Below are 19,799 nucleotides of genomic sequence, written 5' to 3' on the forward strand. Positions count from 1 at the left end.
GTGGGTGTAACCAGCCCACTTATGAATACCCCTCATTCATTGGACAATAAACTTTGCTTGCAAAGACCTATTGAGGCAAGTGAAATCAAAATCGAAATCGCTGACGTAGCCGATGAGAGTATCGCCTGATTGTCAGTTGTGCCAGTGGAATGTTAAAAGCACATCCAAACGTAGGGTGTAACCGGCCCACTTATGTGTACCCCTCATTCATTGGACAATGAACTTTGCTTGCAAAGACCTATTGAGGCAAGTGTAAACAAACCAAAATCGTTGATGTGGCCAATGACAGTACTGCCTGATTGGCACTCGTGGCAGTGGAATGTTAAAAGTACATCAGAGCATGATCGTTGCCAGGGCCCATGCCAGTGACACATGAAAAGCACCATTCGAGTGTGATCATTGCCAGCGTCACTTTACCAGCATATGTGCCGGTGGCACGTGAAAAACAACATTCGAGCATGGTCATTGCCAGTGCTGCTGGACTGGCTCCCATGCAGGTAGCACGTAAAAACACCTTTGAGCATGGTCATTGCCAGAACTGCCTGACTGGCCCTTGTGCCAGTGGCACGTAAAAGCACCCACTACACTCTCGGAGTGGACTTTCAAAGAAGTCAAATTGTTGGTACTTGTATGGTAGGTGCTAGCATAATGAAAACAGTTGAACTGTTTAGTGTATCAAGAAATACTGTCTTGAAAGTAATGACAGCCTTTGAGAAAAAGAGAAAGTCCTCCTCGTCAAAACAAAACTCTGGAAAAAAACCAAAACTTTCAGATAGGGACCGTCGGGCTCTTACGTGAATTGTTAGAAAGGATCACAAAAGTACAGCTCCCAAAATTACTGCAGAGCATAATGACCACCTCAAGAACCCAGTTTGCACAAAAACTTTTCGCCGGGAGCTGCACAAAGCCAGATTTCATGGGAGCGTTGCAATCAGAAAACCACTACTTTCAAAAACTATGCTATTTTCTCGGATGAGTAATCCATTACCTTATTTCCAACTACCAGCCATGTGGAGACAGCCAAAAGAAGCATTTGACCCAGACTGCCTTCTTCCAACTGTTAGAAATGGAGGAGGATCTGTGATGATCTAGTGGGGCTATATCTTGGAAATCTGCCAGCCCAATGGTTTCCCTTCATAGCAGAATTAATAGTCATGACTATTTAAGCATTTTATCTGATTAAATTCATCCTATGTTTGCAGAACTGTTTCTGGAGGGAAACACAGTCTTTAAGGATGATAATGCACCAATTCACGCAGCTAAAGTTGTTACCAAATCGTGCGAGGAACATTCTAGTGAAGCTGGACATCTTATCTGGCCACCACAGACACCAGATCTCAATATTATTGAACATTTATGGTGCATTTTAGAAAAACAAGTAAGGAGTCGATATCCTCCACCATCATCACTACAAGAACTGGAGAGTGTTTTAGCTGAAGAATGGACAAAAATTCCTTTGGAAACAATTCAAACTTTGTTCGAGTCTATATCTCATAGAATTCAAGGTGTAATTACTGCCAAATGTCCTACCCCATATTAAAATTAATTTTTTTGAAATTTTATGGTGTTTCCATTATTTTGTCCAACCCCTGTATGTATGTGTGTATATATATATATATATATATATATATATATATATATATATATATGTGTGTGTATATATATATATATGTATATATATATATATATATATATATATATATATATATATGTGTTATATATATATATATGTATATATATATATATATATATGTGTGTGTATATATATATATATATATATATATATATATATATATATATAAGTGTTATATATATATATATATATATATATATATATATATATATATACTAGCAGAGCAACCCAGCGTTGCCCGGGAATGAAATTGTTGCTTATATACTGGAAGGAAAAAAGCAAAATATGCTGTATAGAAATCTGAGGACATTCTGTAGATGGACTTTCAGATGAATGATGACTGGGCACCTCTCATGAATTGGAAAATTGAACTTGGAAACTTTTACGAAAATTAAAATGTGGCTTAAATGAAAAAAATGATTTACGTGAATATCCTCACAAGAGTAATTGAAATAAATTGCGATTGTGGAACCCCTCACGCACGCACGAAAGCACACACGCACGCGCACGCACACACACAGAGTATCACACATCAGATGAAATGGAAGTGTGTGTGTGTGTGTGTGTGACAGAGAGAGAGAGAGTGAGAGAGAGAGGTTTGTTGTCATCTATACGTACATGCATAAATATGCATACATCTTTGTGTGTGTGTGTGTGTGTGTGTGTATGAGAGAGAGAGAGAGAGTAAATCTATACTATATATAAAACAGAGATGTGTGTGTAATCGACTTCACCAAATGCTTCCATACTTGTGATGCGTGAATAATTTGACCTCGGATAAATGTTAGGCTCTTCATTTGATTTTTTTAAATCTCTAATTAAAAATAAATAATATTGCTTTATATTTAAGATTCACTTCTTTAAAAAGGTTCCTCAATGTCAACTTCCGGTATTGACGTAACAACGGCAAAAAACTTCACTCTCTATTTTGTGTGTGAGTGTGTGTGTATGAGAGAGAGAGAGTAAATACTAAATACACACCGCTCTCTCACTCTGTCTCTTACAAACACACACGTACATAAATGTATACAAACATATTTACAAAGACACACGTGTGTATGCGCGCGCGTGCGTGTTTGTAAGAGACAGAGTGCGAGTGAGTCAAGAGCTGTGTTGTCATATGCATACATCCAAAGATGTATGTATATTTATGCATGTACGTATACATGACAACAAACCTCTCTCTCTCACTCACACTCTGTCTCTTACAAACACACACATACATAAATGTATACAAACATATTTACATAGACTCACGTGTGTATGCGCGCGTGCGTGGGGGGTTCCATAATTGCCATTTATTTCAATTACTCTTGTGAGGATATTTACGTAAATCATTTTTTTCATTTAATCCCAATTTTAATTTTCGTAAAAGTTTCCAAGTACCAATGAGGCTTTTTGGCACATCTTCAATTTTTCCCATTCATGAGAGGCGCCCAGCCATCATTCATCTGAGAGTCCATCTACAGAATGTCCTCTCAAATTTCTATACAGCATATTTTGCCTTTTTTTCTTCAAGTATATAAGCAACAATTTCATTCCCGAGCATCGCCGGGTGCCTCTGCTAGTACTACATATACACCGCTCTCTCACTCTGTCTCACACACATACACACGCATACATACATCCAAAAATGATGGATGCATATGACAACACACCCCTTGACTCACTCACACTCTGTCTCTTACAAACACACACACATAAATATATACAAACATATTTACAAAGACACACGTGTGTGTGCGCGGTGTGTGTGAGAGAGAGAGACAAACAGACAGAGCCAGTGAAGGGGTGTGTCGACAATTATACGTACATACATAAATAGTCATACATTTCTTGTACGTATGTGTGTGAGAGAGAGAGAGAGTGTCACTGAAACATCTCTCTGTCTGTCTCTCTCACACACACGTGCAGATATACACACAGAAAAGATGTATGCATATGTATTTATGTATGTACGTAGACATCACAACACACCCCTTCACTCACACACATACAGAAACACACATGTGCCAAAAAAAATAAATAATAGAAAATTTATTTACGGAAATTAACGAAGTGTGCGAGTTCAGAACGAAATCAAACCTGGAGTGTGTGAATGAGAGAGAGAGAAAGAATATATGAAATGAACATTGAACGCCCCAAAATCGTATAAATAAAAGCACGTTAAAAACTATCTTGTACGGAATATTGAAATTTATGAACTTCGTAAATATGTGTTTCAGTAATTGATCGTAGTAGAGGGTGAGAGACGTCGCCGTTTTTTCACGTCCGTACCGGAAGTTGACATTGAGAAACCTTTTTAAAGAAGTGAATCTTAAATATAAAGCAATATTATTTATTTTTAATTAGAGATAAAAAAAAATCAAATGAAGAGCCTAAGATTTATCCGAGGTCAAATTATTTATGTATCACAAGTATGGAAGTAAATAGTGAAGCCGTTTTCACGTGAAAAGCGATTACACACACACCTCTGTTTTATATATAGTATAGATCTAGATAAGTGTTATATATATACAAAGTGTTATATATATATATATATGATGTCAGTAGATCATATATCTGAAAAAGAAGCACTCTGTGATTGGCCATATAATTAACTTCCAGTAATTATTTATACATATATGTATATACATGTACATACATGTGCACATTCAGTCAATGTTTCTTCTAAATTTATTTATACTTAGACGGATGTGCACTAAGTTTTAACACACAACTATGTCCACTTATTCATAGGCACTGATGCATATATCCTTAATACCTACACCAACTAATATTTTCTTATACACACTTCATATACCATTTCTCTCTTTCACTCTCTATTACTTTCTTATATTCATATTCACATACGTATAACTATACATACTCTCTTTTGTACTCTGACTCTTTCTGTCTCCCCCTTTCTATCTCTTACATGCAAAGAAATTTTTCATAAAATACACATCCTCTTTCATGCATTCATTTGCCTTCATGTGGCAATACATTCATATTCTCTCAGGTATATATGTAAAACATTTCACAAAATAAATTTACGTTGGTACAGGAGTGGCTGTGTGGTAAGTAGCTTGCTTACCAACCACATGGTTCTAGGTTAAGTCGCACTGCGTGACACCTTGGACAAGTGTCTTCTACTATAGCCTTGTGAGGGGATTTGGTAGATGGAAACTGAAAGAAGCCCATCGTGTATGTGTGTGTGTGTGTGTGTTTGTTATTTGTGTCTGTGTTTGTCCCTCCAGCATCGCTTGACAACCGATGTTGGTGTGTTTACTTCCCTATCACTTAGCGGTTTGTCAAAAAGAGATCGATAGAATAAGTACTAGGCTTACAAAGAATATGTCCTGGAGTCAATTTGTTCGACTAAATGCGGTGCTCCAGCATGGTCACGGACAAATGACTGAAACAAGTAAAAGAATAAAAGAATAGAATGTTTATGGGAAAATCTGATCCTTGTTGTCTGGCAAGGAAGACAGCTACAAACATATTTAAGTCTTACTCTACCTCATCAACATAGCATAATCTAATCACATGCACTTTGATCAGCTCACAGTTGTTTCACTTATAAAAAATGAGTAGCCAAGGTTTTTGGACAGTTATAATTTAAGTAGTGGCCGTTGCCAGTACTGCCTGACTGGCCTTTGTAGGATTTTCGAGCGAGATCGTTGCCAGTGCCCCTGGACTGGCTCTTGTGTGGGTGGCACATAAAATACACCATTTTGAGCGTGGCTGTTGCCAGTACCGCCTGACTGTGGTTGGCGTTAGGAAGGGCATCCAGCTGTAGAAACTCTGCCAAATCAGATTGGAGCCTGGTGTTGCCATCCGGTTTCACCAGTCCTCAGTCAAATCGTCCAACCCATGCTAGCATGAAAAGCGGACGTTAAACGATGATGATGATGAATATAATTAGCTGATGAGGTCTAATATAATTGACACAAGTCCCTCGCTGTTTTTTTTGCCAGCAAACGTTGGATTATTCTTACAGCGTATAAATTAATTTTATGAGATTATCTCCCTTTTCCTCTCAGTCATTATCAATTATTGTTTTACTCATTTCACTTATTAGACTGTGGCCATGCTGGGGCACCACCTTGAATTTTTAGTTGAATGGATCGACCCCAGTACTTGTATTTTTTTAAAAGTCTGATATGTATTTTATTAATCTCTTTTGCTGAACTGTTAAGTTACAGGGATATGAATACACTAGCACTGGATTGTCAAGTGGTGATAGAGGGACAAACACAGACACAAAGACACACACACAGATCATCATCGTCGTTTTAACGTCCGTTTTCAATGCTGGCATGGGTTGGATGGTTTGACTGAGGACTGGCAAGCCAGGAGGCTGCATCAGGCACCAGTCTGATCTGGCAAGGCTTCTACAGCTGGATGCCCTTCCTAACACCAACCATGAATGTCCTAATTCATCTAAATTCATACCATTGATCTATTTTAGTTATTTCCCTTAGTTCATTTTTTTTTTTTTTTCTAATTATGCAAATTATAACCTGTCAGAAAGCTTTTTCTGTTTCTTTCTGTAGAAAATTACTGTTGACTGATCAAAGCAATATAAGCATCAAAGCCATGTTCTGCTAAGTAAATATGATCCTATAGCTCTAATCAATATTTACACTTAGTGCTTTACTTGCTTCCAACATCTTTGAATGATTGCCTTTGTTGAAGTTACAGGCATAACATAACTGTGTGCTGTATTTCGGTGCTGGAATTTTTTTTTATTACTAACCAGATAATTCAATGCAGTTTAATCATCATTGTTGTTGTCATCATCATCCTTTCTACTGGAAGCATAAGGCCTCAAATTTGGGGGAAGGGATAAAGTTGATTACATTGATCCCCAGTGGGTAACGGGTACTAATTTTATCGACCCCCGAAAGGATGAAAGGCAAAGTTGATCTTGGTGGAATTTGAACTCAGAATGTGAAGACGGATGAAATACCGCAAAGCATTTTGCCCGATGTGCTAACAATTCTGCCAGTTCACCAAGTCAGTTGTGATTGGGCATACCTGTTGTATTAAAGTTACTGACTGACTTTGTTGAACTAGATTACATATTTTCCCTATCACCGTAAAATTAAGAGTAAGATTTATACCAGTAATCTATCCTGATACCTTTAGGTGTTTGTTTTTTTACATTTTATTTTTATTCAGTTATTTATTTTTAATAGAAGAAACCAGTTACTTTCTTGTGAAGATTTGCTTTTGTTTGCTGGCTTTCTTTTTTCCCTTCTGTAAGAATATGCAGCTTGGTTGGTTCTCTAAAACTAAACAAAACTTGGGCATTTTTTTAAGGCATTTAAAAAAAAAATTGTTTAGTCAGAGGAGAATGGGCAGCATATCCTTGAATCTTTTCAAGGCCTCTGAGATTGGTGAAAGAAAGTGGAGGAGTTATTCCCAAACTAGAGGCCTGGCTTGAATTCTTGCAGTGTAACAGAATTCAAACATACCGGAGGCCTTTAATAGAATGGTCGTTTTAAACTGAAAGATGAATTAAGTCCATAACTAAAGAAAATAATGGTCCCTCTGACAGGCTACAAAACATTTTCTGTTGAACAAAATTTTACTCACAAGAGTTTGGTTGACCTAAGGTTGTGATAGAACTCATTTGCCTGTGATCCATGCTGTTGGATTAAACCTAAAAGTATGTGATTGTAAAGTGAACTTCTTAACTACCCAGCCATTCCTGAGTCCATGAATAGATTCATGGATTCTGCATCATCATTTAACCAACTTGATCAGGGTTTATTTGGAACTTGACAACAACTGATTTTTAGATGCAGATTTAGCTATAGATTACTTGTATTTGTCTCCACTTATCCATGATTATTCAACACTTTGTCCACCAATCTTCAACCGTTTACTTCCTCACTATTTATACTTCTTGTTTTATTCGCATTTATTTATTTCATCCAAACTGTTACTTGAGCTTATTTCATGTACTAGATTGAGTCAAAAGTTTCTTCCTTCGGATTTTCACTGGTGATTCTTGACAACTTGTATTTCTGTGTTATATAATTAATTTCATACAACTTGTTCACTGATTGATTTCTTTATTTTCACATATATAATCATCAATTTTTTCTTCTTTTGTTATATTTTGGGAGGGTCATTTTTCTTTTTTTTCCTTACCAAATAAACACATGTGCTATATATTTGTTCTACACTCATTTATTATTGTTCTTATTTTATCTTATGTCCACTGTCTGGAAATCATTTGTCACATAACAGACCTCTTCAGTGACTTTTCCATCCCATGTGTATCCTCCTGTTCTGTTAAGTCCATTTTACTCCATGAGTAGTGGAAAAATTACAATTAGAACCATTTTACTCTACTTGTAGAAAAAAAGAGTACTAGGATAGCGGCAAAAGAAATTATTGACTGTCAATGAATGTGTGGCACCAAACTGCTTCAGACATTTCACTGAAGGTGACACTAGCCTTGAAGACAAACTAAGGTTAGGAAGACCTTCTGTTGTGGAAGATGAGACCTTGCTTGAAATGGTTAAACAACAGCAAAGCACAAGCTAAAAGCACCATCAATCAACACCTACATAATCTTGGTCTTGTGAACAGAAGCTATTGAGAAGCTCCTCATGAACTGACCAATGACCAGGCTCAATGGCTTATGAACATTAGCAAACAGTTGTTGGCAAATCCTTAAGATGTTCATTTCTGGCTTCAAATTGTAACTATGGATGAAAAATGGACCTGTTTTAGTAATCCTAATAAGAGAAATCAGTAACTTCATTCCATTCAGGCTTCAGAACCTGTTGTCAAACAAGGGCAGTTTGAAGAGGAGGTCATGTGTGTTTGGTAGAATTTCAAGGAGGCGTTACACTTTGAGCTTGTCCCAGGTGGTCATACCATGAATGCTGTCTTTTATGCTCAATGACTGCAATGAGTATATGATGCTTTGATAGCCAGCTACCTGGCATTGGTCAGTTGAAGATACACACTCCTGCAGGATGATAATGCACTAGCACATGCTGTCAATGTGACCAGAATCAAACTTGAGGGGCTGGAAGTACTGCCTCACCCTGTCGATAGTCCAGATCTTGCACCATCAAATTACCTCCTTTTCTGAATCAGGGCTCACTTCCTGCATAGATGGAAGTTCAACAATGTGGATGAGGTTGAAAATGGGTGCGGAAAGTTTTTTGCCTCTAAACCAACCAAAGGGTATAAGGGTGGAATTGAGATTCTGACACAATGATGGCAACAGACAATAGAATATGATGGGATATATTTTGATGAATAAATGCTTTTCATATGTAATTTGTTTGAACTACTAATTAAAATTTAAAATATAAAAAAAACAACTTATGACTCAACTTGGTATTTACATAGTTTCAGTTACCCCCACTATAACAGAAAACTATTACACGTAATTAGCTGGTTATTGCTGTTTAAATTCAGGTCAGCTTTCACTTAACAAATCTACTATTAAAAGTATTTCATCTTTTTCATCAGATGAATTTTATCTGATCATTCAATGTGTCCTTTTTTTTTTAATTCTAAAGAGTGGTGTGTGATTTGAGAGAGATTGACTACTACTTTCAGCAGGTTAAATAACCATATAGAAGTCCATTCACTGGCTGAGGTAGTTGTCAAAGAACTAGAGACACTTGCTTTATTTGATTTTTTTTATGAAAGACAAACATGTAGTATTGGTTCAATATGGTTTTCAGTGTTTATTTCAAGTGCCAAAGAAAAACAGAATGTTTTTACATACACAGCCAATATTTAGGTTTGTCAAATAGCTAATGAGAAGACAGCAGTCTGCACATAGTCAGGTGAAAAGATGACTCTATATTAAGCAATCTTTTAGCTCTTGCTTGTTTCAGTCATTGGATTGTGACCATGCTGAGGCACTGCCTTGATAGGTCTAGTCAAACAAATTAACTCCAGTTCTTTATTTTTTAAGTCTGGTACTTATTCTACCATTCCCTTTTGCCAAACAGCCAAGTTGTAAGGACGTAAACAAATTAATACCAGCAATGATATGGAGATGGATAGATATATACACACATTTACACATACATACAAACATACATAGGTGTTTGCCCAAGATACTGCCCAATGGGATTGAACCTGAAACCATATGATTGCAAAGCTAGCTTCTTAACCACACAACCATGCCTGTGCCTTATACAAAAGAAAAAAAAAATAAACACCAAAAATACATACCTTGACATGTAGCGGGATGTAATGTGGCAGTCGGGACCTGATGAGTTTACTCTGCTGTCTAATCTTCTCATGTACATTTGCTTTTAGCCTTCAATTCAGCCATATCTGAGAAGCTCTATGATCAAACTTCCTTCCTTCTTCCTGCTGGTCTTGGTCTGGCTCTCTGTCAATTACGAGTGTTCCAGTTGACTTCACCAGAAGAACAGCCTACCCAAGAAGTTAGCGTGCAAGTGGCTGAGCACTCCACAGATACACTTACCTTTAACGTTGTTCTCAGGGAAATTCAGCCTGACACAGGATGTGACAAGGCTGGACCCTTCAAATACAGGTACAACCCATTTTTGCCAGCTGAATGGACTGTAGTAATGAGAAATAAAGTGTCTTGTTTAAGGACACAATATGCTGCCTGGAATCAAACTGATGACCTTATGTTTGAAAGTCAAATACCCCACCCATTAAACCCACATGCCTTTTTAGAGGCCTTTAAAAATTTAAAGGCTTGTCCCTGATAGAACCTATTAAAAAAACAAAGCAGCATAAAAGAACAAAAGCTGATCAAATACCATAATAGCTTAAGAAAATTAAATTAAAGGTGGTGGTGTTGGTAGTAGTGGTGGTGGTGGTGCTGCTGCTGTTGATGATGATGACAATGATATTTTTTTACTTCTTTTGCAGAAAGAAACAAAATCTCCAGATATATTCAATTCTGAAGAAATTTACAATTTTGCCATTATTCTATACCAGAATGGTTTTAGTCAGCCAGGCACAATGTGTTGTATGCAGGTGAGTTTGAAATCCTCCTCCTCATCCTTTCTCTCCTACCCTTCCCCTTCTTCTATATCTCCTCCTCCTGATCCTGCTCTTCCTCTTCACCATCATCATTAATTAAAGTTACCCCATGGATGCAAGACACGATTATATCAATATATGTTGGCTTGAAAGATTTCATAAAAACAACCCAGGACTTCTAATTATTGCAAACAACAATGTACTTTCAAGAATGAACAAGAATTTATAAGAATCAGACCCATCATCAAAGAACATTAACCCCAATAGTTTCGGTGTCTAAAAAGAGGATGCCAGCCTCAAAATTACCCAAAGAGATCCTGTAATTACACAAGGTTACCGCTAAACTGGAGTGCACCTAAGTTATTATTACGCTCAGTTTCTTGAAATTCTCAGCAAAAAGCCAAAAAGAGGAAAATCTATGTCAGACCTAATTTTCTGCAAGTAGATTTACTTCTCTTCTGTAAGAGATAAGCCTAATTGATTTCTATGTGACAAAGAAAGGAATTAGCTCTTGGTAAACGGGAATCAAATTTATGGATCTAGTGTCCCTATGTCTTTCTTTGCATGATGCACACCACCATCGACCTGCCCTACCACTCTATTATAATACTCTCAAAGAAGGAGCATGGCTTAGTGGTTAGGGCATTCTGCTCACGATCGTAAGGTCGTGAGTTCGATTCCCGGCGACGTGTTGTGTCCTTGAGCAAGACACTTTATTTCATGTTGCTCCAGTCCACTCAGCTGGCAAAAATGAGTAGTACCTGTATTTCAAAGGGCCGGCCTTGTCACACTGAGTCTCCCCGAGAACTATGTTAGGGGTACACGTGTCTGTGGATTGTTCAGTCACTTGCACGTTAATTTCACGAGCAGGTTGTTCCGTTGATCGTATCAGCTGGGATCCTTGTCGTCATAACCGACGGAGTGCTCCTTTAATACTCTCATCACTCACCATTAACATGAGAGTTACTGTCATCGATGACACATCATTGTCATCATCATCATTATCAGTATCTTCATCTAACTACCCTCAACATTACACATCATTGCTTAGTGCTTCCTCTACATAATTTGCTTACGGTGAGCCACTGCATAGCGCTAATCAGTCACGCAGCCTAGTGTCTGTAACTGAAGAGGAGATAACTATTCTGAAATGCATGAATCTCAGTCTAGATAGGTAGCACTGCTTACTGATATAGGTGTATTAACATTTGTCTACAGCGAGAAAGTTTCTCCATGACAAAACAGTGAATGGCTTATTTACGAGTCCAAACATGCTAGAAGCATATTTCAAATTGTAATTACATTACATTTATACACATCACTGCTTAGTGCTCCCACTCTGTAATTATTATCATCATCCTCAACACCATCCAGTGACATTTGAGCAAAATATTTCTTTCCTTTTTCAGATTGATTTTGCTGTTTCTGTTATTCATGTCATAATAAAATGCAGAACAAAGTGGAAAATTCCATTCCGATGCATCAAAGAATTCTACAATGAGGCGGTATGTCCAAATCAACTAAATCCTTTAATTTGTTAAGGTTTATTCACCCGAATTTGTCTTGGTTGTCTCTCAATTTGATAACTTCAATATTTATAAGCATCTCATTTGTAACCTTATGCTTTCAAGATATTTTTGTTTCTTAATATGGGAGCTTAATGTGTCATTTCAAATATGTAAAAGAAACATTAGGATTAAATGAGGTTTTTGCCAAGGAACTAGCTACAGAATATAATAGAGTGTGAGGGGAACTGGTTTGGAACATAGAAGGAGCTTTTAGAGATAGAAATGATACAGACATGCCAGTTGCAAGGATAGGTTTCATTGCTTTAATGCCAAACACAAAGACTGTGCTGTCAAAGATAAGGGAAACATTCTGAAAGCAACAAAGCAAAAGCCATACATTGTGCCTTTGGTGGCAGAGATACAATTGGGCTAGAAAGACACCATACATATTCTACAGGACTGGGATAGATATGTGGGTTATGAATCCAAAACCTGTGTAGTGTTTCTGACACTACTTTAAGCTCCTTGGAGACAAGATGAAAACGGTGAGATTTTTCTACAACGCCTGCTTCAACAATTTAATTTTGAGTTTCCCTTGCAAATGCAGAATGTTGTGAGAGATAGGATCTGAGTTACAAGGAATGCTGGGTGATGGCTGACCATGCAACCAGCAAGTCTCTTAGGCTAAATTGTCTACTCTGTAAATTATGATTATTTCTGGCAGGAAAAATTGTGATGATCTTTGGACACTACCTATCACAACCAGCAGCAGATAGAGAGCATTGCTAATCATGTAAATAATTGTAATCATGAAATGGCATTGCTAAAAAATAAAAATCTTAGATTTTTGCTTCCATAATTCTGTTAAATTAAAAATTTCAGGGCTATTATTTGCCTTGTGCCTATAATAGAATATTATTATTTTTATTATTATTTCGTTTTGGGATTTGGTTTGCAAGATTCTTTATGTGAGTTGGTGTGTTGAAGCATATTTTGTTGTGTCAGGGGAGAGTCATTCTCTTTTAGTGACTTATTATTTAACAAACTCACCGATAAAGTTTCCACTCATTTACTATTGAAAAGGTTGCAAGATGCAATGAAAATTTTAGGAAAAATAAATAAGTAGACAAGTGGAAACTTTACTGGTGTGTTAAATAATAAGGCACTAAAAGAGAATGACTCTCCCCAGACACAACAAAATTATTATTATTATTATTATTATTATTAGTAACTTTTCGTCACTGGGAAAAGGATATATATACTTGCATTGAGAACCATTTCCCATCGCCAACCGGTGATTGTCACATGCTGATGACGGGTAAATACCCAGAAACTTGGGTCCGTGTGTATCACATCAGGCTGGAGATGGGAACGATGACTTCCCTTTGCAAATACTGATAGGGCACAGATAGTGTGTCAATAGCCAGCTGGAAGAGATGTCTTCCTGGGGCTACAAGCTACAGTAGCATCAACCCTTAAGGGTTAGTTACATTTAGGTGGCAAATATACTTCATGGTGTCATGCAGCTACTGTTTATACCTTGCTCAGAGATTTATTATTGATTATTATTATTATTATTATTATTATTATTATTATTATGAAAGCAGCAAACTGGCAGAATTGTTAGTATGCCAGAGGGCAAAATGCTTAGCAGCATTTTGTCTGTCTTTGTGTTCTGTGTTAAAATTCCTCTGAAGTCAAGTTTACCATTCATTCTTTTAGAGTCAATGAAATAAATACGAGTTACACACTGGGATCAATGAAATCTACTTGCCCCTCCCCATCCCCCAAGTTTCAGGTCTTATGCCTATAGTAGAAAGGATTATTATCATTAAGGGAGCCAGCTAGCAGAATCATTAGCATGCCAGGGGAAATGCCTAACGGTATTTCATCTGTCTTCACATTCTGAGTTCAAATGCTGCTGGGATTGGCTTTATCTTTCATCTTTTTGGGGTCGATAAATTAAGTACCAGTTGAGTACTGGAGGATCAATGTAATCAACTTAACTCTCTCCCCCCAAATTTCAGCCTTGTACCTGTAGTAGAAAGGATTATTATTATTATTATTATTATTATTATTATTATTATTATTGAGTGAGAGAGCAGTGCATGCCATCAAAATGACACTGGGGTAAAATATACGAAGCCCATTATATCCATCATGACTACCCGTCTGATAAGGGTACACCAGGCGCATGCATCTCAACCATATGTGCGCGACATGGTGATCTCATATCAAGATAAACAGCACATGACCTCACAGGTGGGGCCCAGTTAGAATTTTCTTCAGGTCGAGTAATCCATCCCACTCAAAAGGTCCTTGAATAAAGGTCGTTTGAGGATGTCAAACGAAATACCCATGTTTCCAAAGGTGAATTATCCAAACCTCAAAGAATTCCTCTCAACACATGATTATGATGCCCCCCCCCCACTTTATCTGCTCATGATCAGAGATGCACATATCATCAGCCACTAAGGGACATGCTCAACTGGTTAAGGTCAAACAACTGACAAGCAAATATGTGGTATTGAGCAGAATATTTGCTGTAACCCATCTTTTATACCAAGACAAAACAATGTAGATGATAACACTTCCAATCAGTTAAGATGAGAAGCCATGTGAGCCACTGCCTGGTACTGCATCAGGGCATTTATCATTATTATTATTATCATTATTATTATTATCGTTATTATTATTATCGTTATTATTATTATCGTTATTATTATTATCATTATTATTGTTATTGTTATTGTTATTGTTATTATATTTCACATTCTTTTTTTATTCTTTTTACAGAACAGTAACGAGTTAAAAATTATTTCTACTGATGGAGTATTAGAATTTACTGCCAATTCAGAAGACAAAGATTATCTCTTTGAACTTCTAGGAATGGTCGTTTTAGACAATGAATGTGCAAAATTTGACAAGGTCAAGGAAAGTAAGACACACTTTGGATTTCAGCTTTTTATTTAGTTATTTATCATTTTATGGTGTTGTTTAGACTCAGGCCAGTTCTGCTCAAACAGATCTATGATTAGAAGGATTCCAGCCATGATAATCTCTCTCATTTAAAAAAAAAATCTGTCTGTGTAGTAAGATATTTGTTCCCCAACCACATGATTCTAGGTTCAGTCCCACTGTGTTTAACCTTGGACAAGTGTCTTCTACTGTAGCCTTGGGCCAACTAAAGTCTTGTGAGTGGATTTGGTAGACAGAAACTGAAAGAAGCTTGCCACACATGCACACACGCACGCGCGCACACACACACACACACACACACACACACACACACACACACACACACACACACACACACACACACACGAGGCAACTTCAGGTCATCAGTGTCACTTGGGCTTATCACAGATTTTGTCACTTAGGCTCAATACAGACACATGCCTGCTCAAAGAATTTCACATTTTCCCGCAATATTTCTAGCCCCAAATGGCTTATTTTTTTATATTTATCACTATGCCTTTCTCCATTTCTAAGTTAAGGCTAAAAATAAAGCAGCCCTGCAAAACACAACTGATCTTTACTCACAAGCGCACAGAATAAAAGCAATCAAATAACGACAGTGGAGTGCACAACAAGCATTAGCGACCTGACTGTCGCCTGTACTCTTGACAAGAGATGCCATTTAGTCTTTTACACCTACCAGGCTCCTTCGTATTAGCCCGAGTTGCTGGATAATTTTTCGTTCCTTTAAGAATATTCTAGAACAGAAACTTTTCATAGATTGGAATTTAAATCCTAATCTCTACAGAAATTTATTGTTTCGAGAAAACATTGAATTTTAATTACTTTTAATTTTCATCATCATCATCATCATCATCATTGTTTAACATCTATTTTCCATGCTGGCATACGTTGGGACAGTTTGATTGAGGTCTGGAGAGCCAGCAGCTGCACCAGGCTTCAATCTGATCTGGCAATGTTTCTACAGCTGGATGCCCTTCCTAACACCAACCACTCCGAGAGTGTAGTGGGTGCTTATTACGTGTCATCAGCAAGGGATCCAGTCAGACGGCACTAGAATCGACCACATTCAGATGCTGCTTTTTATGCTACAGGCACATGAGCCAGTCACGTAGGCATGGCATCGATTACGTTTGGATGGTGCTTTTTACATGCCACAGGCATGGAGGCCAGTCAGTGGGTACTGGCATCGGCCATGTTCGGATGATGCTTTTTACGTGCCGCCGGCATGTGAGCCAGTAAGGGGATACTGACATCTGCCACATACGGATGGTGCTTTTTATGTGCCACTGGCATGGAAGCCAGTCAGGGGGCACTGGTCACAACTATGATATTGGTTTTACTTGACTCAACAGGTCTTCCCAAGCATATATCGCATAACACATCAGGGGTACTCTTAACTGGGCTGGACATGCATGGCTGCGATTTCACTTTAGTTGCCAGGTCTTCTCAATCGCAGCATATCTCCAAAGGTCTCAGTCTCCTGTCATTGCTTCTGTGAAGCCTAATGTTCAAAGGCCATGCTTCACTACCTCATCCTATGTCTTCCTGGGTTTACCTCTTCCACAGGTTCCTTCCACAGTTAGGAAGTGGCACTTCGTCATGCAGCTGTCCTCATCCATATGTAACACATGACCATACCAGCGCAGTTGTCTCACTTGCACACCATATTTGATGCTTCTTATGCCCAGCTTTTCTCTCAGGATTACACATCCAGTGGATCATACTAGCTTCATTTCTTTGAAGCCTACACATGTCTTCAGCAGTCATGGACCATGTTTCACTGCCGTGAAGCATAACAGTTTGCACACAGGCATCATACGGTCTACCTTTCATCCTGAGCGAGAGGCCCTTAGTTGCCAGCAGAGGTAGGAGCTCCCTGAACTTTGCCCAGGCTATCCTTATTCTAGCCACTATACTCTCATAGTAACCACCCCACTACAGACTTGGTCACCTAGGTAGTAGAAGCTATTAACTGCTTCTAGTTTCTACCCCTGACATGTGATGGAATCTGTTTTCTGCACATCTTCAGTGTTTATTGCCACTGTGCATCAGTCACACACAAGAATTATTTACCTGGTTAACCTTCCTTTAATATTGCTGCACTTTTTATGTGTCCATAGCTTACACTAGATACACTGTATGGAGTTTCTAAGCACACCTTTTCTACAGATCAAGCAGGGTCATCTACCTGAAGGGGATTGTAGTTTGACAGCCTTCCTAATTACTAAGACTTTGATTTTTGCTAGGTTAACTGAAACAAAGAAAAGAAAGACAAAAGTCATTTAACAGTGTGATCTTTCTTCTATGTTATCTGAGGGAGATCTGGCTGCTGTTTCAAGCAAGTTTAGCAATTGCATAGTGAAGTGTTTTTTTAACCTTTTTCATTTAGTGATTTTGCTTCAAAAAGTATAAAAAACTAATGCCATTTGTAATAAATTTGGTACTAATTAACTACTCAATTATATTTTAAAATGTGAAAAATTATAAAGCAAATTGAAAGTCATTATTGTTCACGTATTTGAAGTGGCAAGCTGGTAGAAGTACACCAGACAAAATGCTTAGTGGCATTTCATCCACCTTTATGTTCTGAGTTCAAATCCCACCAAGGTCAGCTTTGCCTTTCATTGTGTTGGGGTTGATAAAAAAAGTATCAATTGAAATTGCTGTGCCAAAATTTGAAACCACTAATATTTAACCAGACAGAAGCTCTTTTCTTTGATTCCTTGTTACATTTTAATGAAATGGGTGAATTATGGTAGCATCTTTTAGATACGTTGTTATTAACTAATGAATTATGTCTTTTTTATATTTACAGAAGAACTTGATAGACAATCCATGAACCTTGTCTTCAAGAATAGGAATATTTTGAAAGAAGGTGTTATAGAGAAAAGAGTTGATGCCAACATGTTGTTATGGCTGGAGTATGTATAATTTTTGTAAAATTTGTGTGTGTGTGAATGTGTGTATTTATTTTAGAGAACAATAGGATGATCTCAGATTGGTTCTAACGATCGCACTTGAGGCTTTAAAATAAATAAATGTCAGGATCTCTACATGTCTTTCAGGTATAAATTAAGTGCTGTCTTCTACATGAATAAATATATATGAATATGTGAGGTCATACATGAGGATGCATGGCCTGGTGATTAGGTTGTTGCACTCATAATTGCAAGATCATGGTTTCAATTCCTTGACCAGGTGTTGTGTTGTGTTCTTGAGCAAAACATTTCATCTCACGTTGGTCTATGATCATTTCAATGCCTGATACATGGTACACTGTGCACATATATAGGGAATGTTGATTTGATGGAGGAAGTTAGCTAATGTACAGCACATTCATTTGACCACTATAAACAAATCATTTGTGCAGTTTTTTGGCAAAAAGCTGAACACTCATACATCATCTTCAATGGGAAAGTCCATCATATACATGTAGGTAAAGTTGATATAAAGCAATGAATAAGAGAAAATGGATTGAGCGACATTCTTTCATTTCTCTACACTTGTTTCCGTACATCTTTACAATTGTTGTACATTGGTGATATGATATAATTAATACATTGTGTAATCACTATCATCCATCAAAGATGTAAAATGTGTCTTTTTCAGGTGATTATTTTAAATAAGTTCTTTGTTATTTCACACTGTCATTTCTCTCCATACCAGAATGAATACCCAAAGCAGTGTGCTATTTTCAGCAATTTGCAGACAAAACTGAAACCATAGATAAAAATGACAGACCAAATAAAAATATAATCAAAATGCAAAAACAAAGAAACAAACACACACAAAAAGCTTCCATGTCCAATTAACTATGAAATATAATTCGATCTTCACAGTCAGATTATTAGGAAAGAAAGAGAAACACAGTAAAGAATGAAATTAAATGTTTTGAGATAATAATTTGATAAACTGATAAGGGCTGACCATTTTTGTGCTTGTCAGCTATCAACTTGAAAAGGTGTTAAAGTACCTCCTATCCATTATAACAAAACATTTGTCTCTAACATACACTGGAATCTCCCCCACATACATACATATTCGTTCATGTACCCACAAACATGGCCGTGTATATACATACCCATATATCTATTTATACATGCAGACACATATGCTTCTTACATACATTCTTAGTAATTTTGCTATTTATATATATATATATGTCAAGTTCTAATGTATGTCAAGTTCTAAGTCTATGAGCAATGGTAAAACCGCTACAATGTTGAATGGCTAGAATTTGTTTACATAACTCCAGATAGATTTATACAGCTATATTTATCTATTCACACACATCCACAATAAGCTAATAATCCATGTAATCCATGTAGTAGATATATGAACATCCCCCCCCCCTATCTGTAATCCAATATTAATACACACATTGAGAGTTTCTATCTTTGTTGGTAACAAAGGGCTTCTCCTTCAGAGTGAAAGGTAGATTGTATGATGCCTGTCTGTGAACAGCCATGTTACATGGCAGTGAAACATGGGCTGTGACTGCAGTGGACATGTGAAAGTTTGAAAGAAATTAAGCTAGAATGCTTCACTGGATGTGCAACGTCAGTGTGCATGTACAACAGAGTGTAAGTATCTTGAGAGAAAAACTTGGCATAAGAGGCATCAGATGTCGTGTGCTAGAGAGGTGACTGTACTGGTATGATCATGTGATGCATATGGCTCAGGAC

General features: G+C 37.3%; 1 protein-coding gene across 1 annotated transcript in view; it reads left to right on the forward strand.

The window, feature by feature from the left end:
* LOC106883319 (uncharacterized) overlaps positions 1-19,799 on the forward strand; it is a 77,711-nt gene that overhangs the window by 11,886 nt on the left and 46,026 nt on the right. The window contains exons 2-5 of the mRNA XM_089358401.1: positions 10,515-10,618; positions 12,034-12,129; positions 14,929-15,070; positions 17,930-18,035. Of these exons, the coding sequence (XP_089214527.1) occupies positions 10,515-10,618; positions 12,034-12,129; positions 14,929-15,070; positions 17,930-18,035 (448 nt within the window). The remainder of the gene's footprint in view (positions 1-10,514; positions 10,619-12,033; positions 12,130-14,928; positions 15,071-17,929; positions 18,036-19,799) is intronic.

This window comes from Octopus bimaculoides, chromosome 1, assembly GCF_046866305.1.
Source record: "Octopus bimaculoides isolate indiv1 chromosome 1, ASM4686630v1, whole genome shotgun sequence".
In the NCBI taxonomy this organism is placed as follows: Eukaryota; Metazoa; Mollusca; class Cephalopoda; order Octopoda; family Octopodidae; genus Octopus; species Octopus bimaculoides.